Source organism: Eublepharis macularius, chromosome 4 (assembly GCF_028583425.1).
Source record: "Eublepharis macularius isolate TG4126 chromosome 4, MPM_Emac_v1.0, whole genome shotgun sequence".
Classification (NCBI taxonomy): domain Eukaryota; kingdom Metazoa; phylum Chordata; class Lepidosauria; order Squamata; family Eublepharidae; genus Eublepharis; species Eublepharis macularius.
In genome coordinates, this window is record NC_072793.1 from 174,341,533 (window position 1) to 174,355,116 (window position 13,584).

At 46.9% G+C, this 13,584-nt stretch overlaps 1 protein-coding gene across 2 annotated transcripts; it reads left to right on the forward strand.

Annotated features, from left to right (window-relative positions):
* The first annotated feature begins 1,557 nt into the window (after positions 1–1,557).
* Positions 1,558–11,790, forward strand: LOC129327069 (zinc finger protein 883-like). 2 transcript variants are annotated; one of them, XM_054975493.1, is made up of 5 exons: positions 1,558–1,745; positions 3,725–3,960; positions 4,113–4,192; positions 4,867–4,978; positions 8,450–11,790. In XM_054975493.1, the coding sequence occupies exons 2-5, from the start codon at positions 3,858–3,860 to the stop codon at positions 10,135–10,137; spliced, it is 1,983 nt and encodes a 660-aa protein (XP_054831468.1). In that variant the 5' UTR covers positions 1,558–1,745; positions 3,725–3,857; the 3' UTR covers positions 10,138–11,790. The 2 variants fall into 2 exon arrangements, with proteins under 2 accessions (XP_054831468.1, XP_054831469.1); XM_054975494.1 differs by having other exon boundaries at positions 3,843–3,960.
* The last annotated feature ends 1,794 nt before the right edge of the window (positions 11,791–13,584 follow it).

A 13,584-nucleotide genomic window follows, 5' to 3' on the forward strand; every position in this document is an offset into this window, starting at 1 on the left:
TTTTGGGGGGGGGGCACTGCACAAAACGTGTCTAGCTGCCCGTTCCAATCAACTATGAGCCCTACAATTCAGATAGTTTTAGGCTGGGGTGGGAGGGTCTACTTTCCTCCCTCTCAGCTTTCCCCAGACACCAGTTCCTTGCCCCCAGCATACCTCCCCCAGGTCACCCTATGTTTTTGCACCTCAGCTCCCTTCCTCCATACACCAGTCTTTGGCCAGGGAAACTGGAAAAGCCCGGGAAGGAAGGTACATTTTAAAAGTTTCCTGCCTCTCTAGGAATCAGGGCTCAGCTCATTTAACCATTGGAGGACCAAATGGCATGGGATGGTGAGTGAGGAATACAATATATTTTATTTTCATTCCACTCTTTCTTCAAGGAGCTCACAGTTCATTCTTGTCTTACAGTTTTCTGCATCGTTTGGAGTTTACCTAGCCTTAGATGATTCGTTGTTTGCATTGTTCACTAATTCTGTAACCTAAGTCCTATTTCATTTTTCACTGGTTGTCATATACTGTCTGACTGCATCTGCCTTAAATCTTAGAGAGAAAAGAAAAGCGTATTATAAATAAATAATTTCCCCAAGAACCCTGCAAGGTAGGCCAGGCCAAGAGAACAGAGAGATGCCAGGGACCTTCTGCGTGCAAAACAGTTGCCGTGCCACTGAGCCACAGCTCTAGCCATTCACTGCTTTTTGCAAACCACAAAGCTAAAAAACACTAACAGTGAAATCAGTGGGCTTAGACTGAAATAACTCTGCTTAGGTTTGCCATGTTAGAGAATGGGGATGCAAGTTAGTAGGATATGAACATCGGTAGGTTGCCAGCTCCTGGGTGGGATATGCCAGCTCCTGGAGATTTGGGTGGGATACGGATGGAGGGATTTTAGTGGGATATAATGCCATTGAGCCCCCCCCTCCAAAACAGCCCTTTTCTCCAGGGGAACTCATCTCTGTCATTTGGAAAGCAATTATAATTCCAAGAGGTCTCCATGCCCCACCTGGAGGTTGGCAACCCTTGTGAAAGACCTGGGTTCAAATTCCCCACTCAGCTACAAACCTCATCAGATAACCTTGGACTATTTTCTGGTTTTTTGTCAGCCTAGCTTCTCTCACAGAGCTATTGTGAAGCTCAGCTGTGTAATTTATGCATCTCCCAGACAGTGTGGGAAGAAGTTTTATAGGACAAATTAACATTAAACACACACAAACACAAACACAAAACCCGGATGGGCAATGAAAGCAACCCCTCACCGCCGGTTTGACAGGTCTAAAAGTTTTTTTAAAAAAATAATACATACAATTTCAGTTTTTAATCAGCACAGCCGCTTGCAATCTCTGGCCTTTGGAGTCTAAAGGGCCCTTTTAAAGAGCAACAAGCTTTTATTCCAGCCCTTAAAGCGTTAAAGGGACAGAACTAATTCCTAGAGAGGAATTCAGAGCCCCCCTGACCCGGCGAAGCCTCCGCCTGCTCTGCCCCTCCGGGGGGTGGGGAGAGAGCCGGACCAAGCCGCCTTCCTGCCCCCTCCCTTCCTCCGCATCGCAGCCCATTCAGCTACTGCAAGTTTGCAAGCCGCGGCTGGGGCGGGAGAGACAGGCGGAAGATCCCAGATCCCGCGGTCCTGCAGCGATCCCTGGCCCTCCTGCCTGGGAAATGCAAAGGGAAAGAGCAGCGGAGAGCCGTTCCGAGCCGGGGGGCCTGGCAGAAGGCTTCCTCCAGAGCCAGGCGGACGACTAGACGCCGGGAAGGTGAGAGGGATTCGCCCGCAGAGGTCCGAGGAACGCAGGGCGTGAGCAGGGCAGGGGGCCAGGATCGCTCTTAAAAGCTGGGGGGTCCTGAGGCGATCAGTGGGACAAGAAAATGTGGCTACCCGGAGTCGTGTTTGTCTGTGCACCTCGGGGGAGGAAACCTTGCATAAGCAGAACAAAATTGCGTGGTGTTTATTGACTCCATTTATACCCCTGCCTTTCTCCCCAGCGGGAATTCAAAGCGGCTCACATCCTTCTAGCAGAGAGTGTCCTCAAGTCAGGGATGACTTATAAAGACACCTCGTGGGGGTTTCATGGCAAGAGACTTACAGAGGTGGTTTGTCATTGCTTGGCTCTGCAGCCCTGGTCTTCATTGGAGGTCTCCCATCCAATCACTAACCGAGGTCGACCCTGCTTCGCTTCTGAGATCTGATGAGAGCAGGTTCAACTGGGCTATCCAGGTCTCCTCTGTATTTTATTCACACAACAATCTTGTGAGGCGGGTCAGGGGGAGAGGGTGTGGCCAGCCCCAGGTCAACAACCATCGAGCAGCATGACAGAGCGGGGATTGCAAATCTGGGTCCGAGCCTCAAACTCTAGCCACTACACATACTGCCTCTCTAGATTCCCTCCCCCATGGCGTGTGTGTGTACGCACACTTGTGTGTGCACAACTTATTTGAGCTCCTGGAGACTGAAATTAGGATACATGTTGTGACACGTGCATTGCTGAGAGCCAGTGTGGTGTAGTGGTTAGAGCATGGGGGCTAGAATCTTAGAGACCCAGATTTGAATCCCTGCTCTGCCATGGAAGCTTGCTGGATGAACTTGGGCCAGTCATACATTCTCAGCCTAACCTACCCAACAGGGTTGTTGTTGTGAAGGTAAAATGGAGAAGAGGGGAATAATGTAAGCTGCCTTAGGTTCTGTTTGGGAAGAAAGGCGGAGAATTATATCGGTATTCATCTAATTTTGGCTACAGGTTTATTGCTCTTGCTGTTGCTTCCTCCGGTATTGCTGCAACTCTTTGGGTAGAACTGCTCATTCAGTATTAAAGCTACAGTTAATTGTGGTTGCTGTGGTCTTCTATGCTGAGAAAAATGGGGTAGAAATGAAAATTTAAAAAATAAAAACTCCAGGAAAAAATATATAATGCTAAGCAGCTGTTTCTGTGTGATAAATTAGAACTAGAGGAAAAGTTCTTCTTATCCTAATGAATAATAGTCCAAGACCTCTGTGAAGTGCACAGACGAAGAGTCCCTGCCAGTTTTTATTTTTTTAATATATTTTATAGTCCGTCTTTCTGAGACTCAATGTGTATTGTATCGTATCATATCATGTCGTATCAGATTATACATTGAGTCTCAGAGAGAAAGGCGGACTATTATACTATATTTAAAGAGGCATCCAGTGGTACCTTGAAGACTACCAAAATTTATTTCAGCAGAGTCGGTGAGTCGGAGACGGAGCTCACTTCATCAGAGGCATTCAAGTGCCCATCCAAAATGGGGAGGGGAGAATTATGTTCCGGGGAGGTTATTGTGCATTTCCTGTATTGTGCGGACAGTTGGACTAGGTTGGATGACCCTGGAGGTATCTTCCAACTCTATGACGCTATGATTCTATGCCAATCCTAGCCCTGTCCCCTAACTCTCTCATACAGCACAAAGCTAACAATATATGCATCAGGTTTGGGACTGGAGGAACTGCTGCCACAAGGGAGTTGTGCTCCACTGCTAAATGCTGGGAGGTTCAGGGCAAGATGAACAGGAAGTAGCAAATTCAGCCCTGGAGCAGAAGCGTATCTTACTGTGTGTTGAGAGGGGGAAGATGAATTTTCCAATTTATCCCCCCTCCCTGAATCTTTGCCATCTTGTACATCTCTGCCTCGACGTGCAGAAGTGATTCCCCTCTGTCTCTGGGCAGCCTCTTTGAGGAATCCAGTCGCTGAATGTGGCATTGTCTTTCTGCTCCTTCCAGGTCACAGTCCAGAAAATGGTGGAAGGCTCACCTGATTATAGCCAGAGGTGGAGAGCCAGGATCTTTCCCTTTATTCCTCTGACTCTTCTGTTTGCCCCCTGCGTGGCTGCTGTTTTAGGTACATGGACCATTCATGGAGATGTATCCTGAGTCAGACAAGGATCCGTCAAAAACCTGCCAGGAGCTGCCATTCAGGGGCATCAAGCAGGAGTATCCAACGCCTGACACCTCCTCGGGTGAGGATTCCTTGTGCCTGAACTGCTGTGAAGGTCCCAAGATTAATTTCATGCATCTGTCCTTCTCTCTGGGATGTCTGAAGCTCCTTGCTGCTGTTCCTAGTCCTTTGTCTTGTGTTTGAGAGACCTGATTGTCCTTCTCTCCCTTTCAGGCTTTGGAACCACATTGCCAACACTTTCTGAGTTGTCTCATTGTGTTGGAGATGGAGCAGCTGCTAGGCAGCCAGTTCAGGTAGGGGCTGGAAAATGTTGTGAAAGCAGGAGAGGAACTTGAGACCTAGGGTGATTGTCATGAGGGTAATAATAACACACTTTGTAAACTGCTCTGTGTGTGGCATTAAGTTGTCCTGAAGAGTGGTATATAAATCAAATGTTGTGATTGTTCTTATTTTTGGAATGTATTTATGAAAGCCTGTGGTAGACAAAGTGTTGGATTCAGTGTGGAGAAAATGATAGTAATATCTACTGAGAAACCTTGGGCCAGCGATTTTCTCTTGGCCTCGCCTACATCGCCAGGCTGTTGTGCGGGCCAAATAGGAAAAGCCTTGTGTTATCCATACTGACCTTCTTGGAGAAAGGCATCCTGGAAATGTGCCGTCCATAAGAAGCATCAAAGCTTTGAAGGCAGAATATTGATTTAAACGTTTCTGTCGCATTGTCTCTGTCCAGGTACTGGAAGCAGATTAAACTAAGGTGCAATGGTCCTGGAAAATCTAATACAGAAATAAAAATTCAAAAGCCGCAGAATAACAGTAAAAAAACTGATACGTACCTAATACAAATTTATTATGTACTGCGTTCCCACCGAATGCAGCAGGAAAATTCTCATTTCCACCCCTTTTCTGCCTCTTTCAGATGGCCAAGGACTTCTTCTCAATACACTCTTCAAATTGTTTCTTCCTTTAGGGCCCGGAGTCTTTTGAGGAGGTGGGTGTGGCTTTCAATGAGATGGACAAAAGTCCACCAGACCGGGAAAGCAAATTCATGATGGAGAGTGATGGGAACGTTGATCTTCTGAGTAAGTCTCTGTCCTTTGCTCAATGGAGGTCTATCTGTCTATGCAATGTGGGGAAGTGGTTAGAGCGCTGGCCTGCAGTACCCAGGTTTAAATACCCACTCGCCCGTGAAACTTTCTGAGACTTTGGGCCAGTCTCTCTCTCTCTCTCTCTCTCTCTCTCTCTCTCTCTCTCTCTCTCTCTCTCTCTCTCTCTCGGCCTGTCCTACCTTGCAGGGTTGTTGGCATGATAGAATGAGAAAGGGGGACTCCACTCTTAGTGTTTTACAGAAAAGGCAGGGAGAAAAGTGTACTAGACCCCATTTTTATCCTGTTTTTCCTCTAAGGAGCACGGAATTACATCTCAACGTTAGTAAGGTAGGCTAGACTGAAAGGAAGATCCCAAAGCTCTTGCATGAGATAGGGTTCGTCTTAGAGGATGCTTTCCTTTGAATAAATGCAACCTGTATGGTCCATTTCTGTCTGTTTGACCCTGTGTTTTAGTGTCCTCTTCTAGATGAGCAATAAAGGCTAAAATGGTTGCCTCCCTTTCTGCCTGGTTGGGGTTCTGAGATTTTGATCTTGTTCCTGTCAGCTCAGAAGTATTTCTTCTTTCTGGTATTGGCATTGGAAGTATACAACACAATCCTTTGAGCATGTGCCTGGAAATAAGACCCACTGTACTCCTTACAAAGTATACTTATAAAATAGATGCACAGCTCAGACTGAGTCTACACACATGGTGGAATGAGAAAGTACAGCACCAAAGTGCCGGAATGAACTGTCTACTTTGGACTGGGGAGGGGTCAGTTTATAGGGGTCCTCTATGTAAAAAATAAATAAATTACTAGCCCTACAAGCAGAAAAGTAGCAGACCAGGTAGAAAGCTAGGATTAGTCCTTTTCTCCTTGTATGCTAGTTTTCTAAGTGCAAGAAGACTCAAAGCTAACGTATTCCCACACATTGAAGATCCTTGGTCTGTAGAAGTGCTTGAGGTTTTAAGAGGAATATCTCATGCAGACGTGTCTTTTTATTCCGACTCTGCAGCAAGTACAGGGATATGTGATGGGGGGGGGGCGGGAATGGTGAAAACTATTCCATTTTCACAAACTTTTAAAGGAGGGGAATGGGGACATCTAGTGGTGGATTCATATATTGCTGCGTGTAGGTATGTGAAGGGCAGCATTGAGGGGCTCTTACTTGGGCTGCTTCCGCACATGTTGGATAATGATAACTGACATGGTAACTGACTCCCCCTCCTCTTGAGAATCAAAAATCAACAAGAAGTAGGAGCACAGTCTCTCTCCTGCGTTTGTAGAGACACTCTTCAACACAGCCCCTTCCCTGTCCCGTCTCTGGCTTGTGTTTGTTTCTCTGGACTCACTTCTTCAAAAGAACCACAGGATTCTTTTTCAACTAATTCAAATAGCTCCAGTTTTAATATCAACAAAGTGTATTTCATACATCGCTGGATAGTGTAGTGGTTATGGTGTCAGACAAAGATCAGGGAATTCTACATGGATGGCTCACATATGAACACACGTGAAGCCGCTGGGCATTTATTTATTTACTAGCAACAAAACCTTCCCCTCAAGGACCCTCCAGTTAGGCGCAGGGATGGGGTTGCCATCTTCCAGGTGGCGGCTGGTGTTCTCCTGGAATTAGAACTGAGCTCCGGCTGACAGAGGTCAGTTCCCCTGGAGAAAATGGCTCCATTAGAGGGTGCACTCTATGGAATTATACCCTACTGAGTTTCCTCCTCTCCTAAAGCCTGCCCTCCCAGTTTCAAACTCTGCAGGAATTTCACAACCTGGAGCTGGCAACCCCACACGGGGAGTACAGGTTAGGCAGCACACACACCCCCAACCAGGTTCTAGTTACCCACAGGATATCCCAGCCTCTCACGCCTGAGGGATGATTCTCTGGAGCTGCTGGATTTCGCCATGCCTGCAGCCCCTCCCTGGCCCTTTAAGGAAATTCTGCAGGGTGTGGTTGGTTTGGTCCCACCCCCTGCCTGGCGAGGCCAGGGTGCCAGTGCTATTCTGACCGCCCCGCCCTGCCCCACCCCCACGGGCCCTGCAGTCTCATGGCCTCGTTGCAACAGGTGGGCCAGCAGCAGGCCTTTGCAGCCCATTTCTGCCTGGCTGCAACCAGAGTGAGGCTGGGAAGGGCTGCCCATCCTGCCCGTCGACGGGGGCTGAGCACACATGACAGATGTGCGCCCTTCTCAATCTTACCTGCGAGCCTGGGCAGTGGCTTGAGAGCCCAGGTGACGGCTTCACAGGTGGGCAGCTCTTCTCTGGCAGCGATCCCAATGGTGAAGGGAAGGGAAGTTGACCCCTCCTGCAGCCTGGCCTTCAGCTTGACAGGTGGGTGGGTTGTCCCTGCCACCCATCCTGGTGGCGAAGGCAAGGGAAGCGGCCACCCCTCCTGCAGCCTGGCCACTGGCTTGACAGGTGGGTGGGCTTGTCCCTGCCACCAATCCTGGGGTTGGGAAGAGAAGGGAAGAGGAAGCGGCCACCCCTCCTGCAGCCTAGCTGTCCCGATTCGGGCAAGCAGTTTGACATGCAGGCCCTTCGCTTCTCCAGCCTACCAAAGCAAGGAAGAGAAAGGAAGGGAGGTGGGCAGTCCTTCCATCAGGCATACAAAATGCGCCTGCTCCATGTAAGCTGGTGAGTCGTTGGAAACCCACTTACTGAATTATGTTATAGGATGCAATTTATAATCCTCCTGTCTCACTGAGACTCAAGGCAGATTTCATAGTGTGAGATTAGTACAGTCAATATCAAGGAGGCTGATACTGAATCAGGCCCTTGTTCCATCAAAGTCAGCATTGTCTACTCAGGCAGGCAGCTGCTCTCCAGAGTCTCGGGCAGAGGTCTTTTCTATCATCTCCTACCTGGTCCTTTTAATGGAAGGTGCCAGGGATTAAACCTGGGACTTCCTGCAAGCAAAGGAGAGGCTCTTCTAGTAAATGCCAGCCTCTCCCCAGGTTCCAGGTTCAAATCTCCTCTGAGCCATGAATCCTGCTGGCTGACCTTGAACAAGTCACTATAACCTACTTCTCATGATTGTTATGAGGATAAAAAGGGAGACCATCTATCTTGCCCTGAGCTGCTTGGAAGAAGGGCAAGGATAAATAGATGGGGTCTAGATGAGTGTGTAATGTGCTGTCTAGTGGCTTCTGACTTATGGCAACCCTATGAATGATTGCCGTCTAAAATGTCCTCTCGACAGCCTTGCTTAGGTCATGCACACGGAAGGCTGTGGCTTCCTTTGTCGAATCAAGGATCTAGACAGGACCTATAAAGTGTATGGGGGGGTGTCAGGAAACAGAACCCATTTTCTATGTTTCCTCCCCAGCTATTAATCTGCTTTCTTTTCTGACTGGAGTCACCGTTAATCAAAAACAATCCACACTTCTGTAAGATCAAGCCAAGTTAAAACATCAGTTTCATTTGTGATCATAACTGTTTACCTCTTTTTATATTCTAGGAGTTGAGGAGCATCACAGAGACAGTGAGAGGGAAACTTTTGGGTCATCTACAGAAAGAGCCTGGGATCTAGAGGTGGAAGAAAATTTGGGGAATCAAGAAAGATCAAAGACTCCAGGAAGAGACAGTCATATCTCTGAATCCAATAACTCTTGGAGTGACCATGTCCATGAAACTCCATTACAACAAGAAATGCAGAAAGAAAAGAGAAAGAATAAGTGCCCCATATGTGCAAAAACTTTCAGTAAAGAATCAAACATGAAGAGACATCAGAGAATCCATACAGGGGAGAGACGGTACACATGCTCATATTGTGGAGAAACCTTTCGTCAGACATCCAATCTGGTCAGACATCAGAGAATCCATACAGGGGAGAAACCGTATACTTGCCTGGAGTGTGGCAGGAGCTTCAGCCGGAGTGCAGACCTTACTTGCCATGAAAGAATCCACACAGGAGTGAAGCCATACAAGTGCTCTTTCTGTGGCAAGTGTTTTGCGGCAAAATCGAGTCTCAATGGCCATCACAAACTCCACACTGGAGAAACTCCATATAAATGTTTGGAGTGTGGGAAGAGTTTCAGGTGGAGCACACACCTCATCAGGCATCAAAGCGTCCATACAGGTGAGAGGCCCTATATGTGCTTGGAATGTGGAAAGACTTTTAGTGACAATGGAAACCTTCTTTCACACCAAAGAATCCACACAGGAGAGTGCCCATATAAGTGCTCTGAATGTGGAAAGAGCTTCCAGATGAGTGCATCTTTAAGTTCACACCAAAAAGTGCACACAGGTGTGAAACCATATAAATGCTTGGAATGTGGGAAAAGTTTCAGCCACAATGGAAACCTTCTTTCGCATCAAAAAGTTCACACTGGAGAGAAACCTTATCAGTGCTTGGAGTGTGGAAAGAGGTTCAAGGTGAGCACATCCCTCACATCACACCAGCGACTCCACACAGGAGAGAAACCATATCAGTGCTCAGAGTGTGGGAAGAGTTTCAGTCACAGCACAGGCCTTACTTTACACCAAATAATTCACACTGGGGAGAAACCTTTTAAATGCCTGGAGTGTGGAAAGAACTTCAACCGGAGTACGACTCTTAGTTCTCATCAAAGGATCCATACAGGGGAGAAACCTTTTAAATGCTCTGAGTGTGGAAAGAGCTTCAGCCGGAGCACAACCCTTAATTCCCATCAAAGAATCCATACAGGAGAAAAACCATATCAGTGTTCAGAGTGTGGCAAGCGTTTCTGTGCCAAATCGAGCCTGAATGAGCATCAAAGGCTGCACACAGGAGTGAAACCATATAAATGTTCTGAGTGTGGAAAGAGCTTCCTATGGAACACGCACCTTATTAAACATCAAAGAATACACACAGGGGAGAAACCCCACACATGTCTGGAGTGTGGGAAGAGCTTCAGCCAGCGCACAACACTTACTAATCATCAGAGAATCCACACAGGGGAGAAACCCTACCAGTGTTCTGAGTGTGGAAAGAGCTATCGGTGGAGTACAAGCCTGATTACGCACAACTGCATGCACACAGGGAGATACCATATAAATGCTCAGAGTGTAGAAAGCGTTTCCATAGGTGCACAACCCTTAGTTCTCATCAAAGAATCCATTCAGGGGAGAAACCAGTTAAGTGTTTGGAGCGTGGAAGGAGATTCAGGTAGAGCACAGTCCTAACTTCACATGAGAGAACCTGTTGACTGTTAAATTTCTCATGTGTTTCTATTGCAGGGGAGGAAAAACACCTCAAAAAGATTCAACCATAAGCAGTTTATTTTAACTGGAGTTTCCAGGGCATGCATTTAGTGGGGTGCATCTTAACCCTATCCTCCTACTTTATTGAACACAGTTTGGAACCTTCCTTCAACTTCAGTTTCTCTTCCTTGGAGGATGGTTGGATCCACCCCAACATTTGTATGCAATATCTTGACTGGGTCGCTCATCCAATGCAATTTAAAAGACACATCATAATGAAGTGTATGTGTGTTACGTTCCATCAAATCACTTCCGACTTATGGTGACTCTATGAATGAAAGACCTCCAAAACATCCTGTCATTGACCCTCTCAGATCTTGCAAACTGGAGGATGTGGCTTCCTGGTGGTCATGACCTGTTGATTGGTGTTTTTATAATATAACCTGCATGACAAATTCTGCTCATGTCTTCTCCTGAGACCATGAACATTATTGAGCGCAGGATGCTGCCTTATTCTGAATCAGACCCTTGGTCCATCAAGATCAGTATGGTCTACTCAGACTGGCTTCAGCTCCCCAGGGTCTTATGCAGAGGGCTTTGACATCACCTCCTTTCTGGTCCCTTTAACTGGGAATTGAACGTGGGGCCTTTTGTGTGCCAAGCAGACGCTCTGCCACTGAGCCACGGCCCCTCCCCATAACAGGAGTCTTTCGAACAAACAAACCGATTTCCTACAGAGGAAATATATGCATGGCCCAGTTCTGTCTGCCCTGATGTGTTTCCTATCCATTTATATGGATTTTTTCTAAGAGGATGTTCATCACAGGTTCCACCATGCTGAGAGTCACACCGCATTTATGGGTTCCAGCTGTTACTTGGATTGATGGGAGTTTTGAAGTTCACTTGGAACTTTGACGGGTTGTATTGTGATTTCAGTTTTTACTCTTTAGTATCTATGTTACAGTAAAAAGAGTCCCTGTAGGATGGGGTACCATGGCGCAGAGTGGTAAGTTGTAGTACTGCAGCCCAAGCTCTGCTCACGACCTGAGTTCAATCCTGGCGGAAGCTGGTTTCAGGTAGCCAGCTCAGGATTGACTCAGCCTTCCATCCTTCCAAGATTGGTAAAATGAGTACCCAGTTTCCTGGGGGTAAAGTGTAGATGGTTGGGGAAGGCAATGGCAAACCACCCCGTAACAGAAGTCTGCCAAGAAAACGTCATGATGCAACATCCCCCCATGGGTCAGTAATGACTTGGTGCTTGCACAGGGGACTACTTTTACCTTTTTAGGATGGGGTACATGTAAGTAAAAAGGGCAACACACATTTCTACTAAGCAACTTGTATAAATGAGTTGTTTAATAACAACAACATTTGATTTATATACCGCCCTTCAGGACAACTTAATGCCCACTCAAAGTGGTTTACAAAGTATGTCATTATTATCCCCACAACAAAACACCCTGTGAGGTGGGTGGGGCTGAGAGAGCTCTGAGAGAGCTGTGACTGACCCAAGGTCACCCAGCTGGCTTAAGGGGGAGGAGTGGGGAATCAAACCCGGTTCTCCAGATTAGAGTCCCGTGGTCTTAACCACTACACCAAACTGGCTCTCTGGGACTGTTTGAATCCAAGGAGATAAGGCAGTATGTGAATATTTTAAATAAATACAGATATACATACAGCTCCGTTCATTTCTTTAGTTGCTCATTTTTAGTTCCTGAAGTGGTTTTTTTGTGCCTTCCTATGACAAGTCAGACCAGAATACAGTGCTGTGTACTTGAAACTGAATTTTATTTTTTGTAAATCACCATAAAACGTATCATAGGATTTAGACACAGAACCCGTATACTATTGATTACATAGTATGGAATTTTTCCTTTTGTTTTACACACAGCAAGGGAAAGTTCTAGGTTTAGGAGCAGCCAGTTGGCTTTTTGAGAGGAAGAGAGAGAAGCTGGAAGCAGGAAGATCTGCAAAGGGAAGGTGTATGTGAGGAGAAGGGAGGAGAGAGAGGAAGGATGGATGGATGTGGGTGGAGAGGAGGTAGATGGGGAACAAAATAAAAGCCCTGATCGTGTCATGTTCAGCCTGGAATGTCAGACAAGCAGAAAATAATTCTGGTTATTTAAGTACTTGGTTAAACGGTACCTCTATCTGCTCCAGAAGGAGTTGGTAACTTTGTATGAGAGAGGAATAGTAAACTGAAATTGCAGGTAGCCGTGCTGATCCAGTAGGAAAAAAATGGAGAAACAACCAAGTTGCCCGCAAGATTCAGGCTCCGTGTTACGCAAAACAACAACAACAACAATGTGTGTAGAGGGAGAAGTGATGTTGCACAGAATAGAAAGCCTATTGAAATGGTAAAATGGAGAAGAGAAGCAGTGGTGGAGACTATAGTTGTTAATTCTTATTCACTGTGCTTGCACTATTTAATGGTAGTCTGAGTACTGAACGTGCAGCTCTGCCCAGAGTTGCCATCCTACAGGTGGAATCTGTTGGCCATTGGCTGATTCCCCAGTGGTGCCGATGTGCAGTAGACAGACCCTGCAGTAGCCAGGGGCTGGGTAGGGGGAGATTGGGCATATGGCAGGGCTCAGAGTGGCAAGCCAGCCCAGGCAAGGGGGGAGTCTTGGCCCTCTCCATAAGCAATTCCCTCAAAGGCCATGTGGTGGCCGTGGGGGCAAGAGAGAAGCAGCAAAAGCCACTCTGATGGTTGGAAGGGCACATGGCAGGCAGACACTCGGGTGGCCACTGGGTAACCCTAGACTCCCTTCAGGGCAAGAAGGGGCAGTGCCCACAGGCCATTGGGGCTTTTCTGCCACAGAGGTTGAAAGGGGACGGGAATCTAGGTACCTGAGGGTTTGGGTCAGCAGATTTTCTTAATGTAAACCTTTGATAGCTAACGATCTGTTTGATATGCGATTCTGAGCAGATTCAAAGGAACAGAAGTACTACTCTCGTACAAAAAGGATCAGAGTGTTATCATATAACATCCATGTCAGTTGCAGGAAACTTGAGATCTTTATCAGACTTGGAGATCTCCTGGTCTGTTTGAAGTTTTGCATGGGAACAATCCTTTTGATGTGACTTAAAAGCAATTCAACTGTCTACCCCAAAAAGCAAGTGTAATTCCTGTACCCACGAAACAAGGAGGATGGAAGAGAATGAAGCCGGTGGAATCCGTTCATTTCAAGCCTGGGTGCTTTTCCTTGCAAGAGTTGGGAGGTACCCCAAACCATGCTTCCAGAGCTCTGAATTCCTCTGTAGCCTGGGCTGCACTTATCCCCTTGGGAGAGGGGGTACCATGTACTAGGCACCCCCTAAACCCATGGTAGTAAGAGACAGGGTTGCTATCAGGTTATCAGCTTATCTCTGGCAAAATGCTCGCTCCAGCTGGTGCTATTTAAACTCAATACTTTGGCATAGTTTATC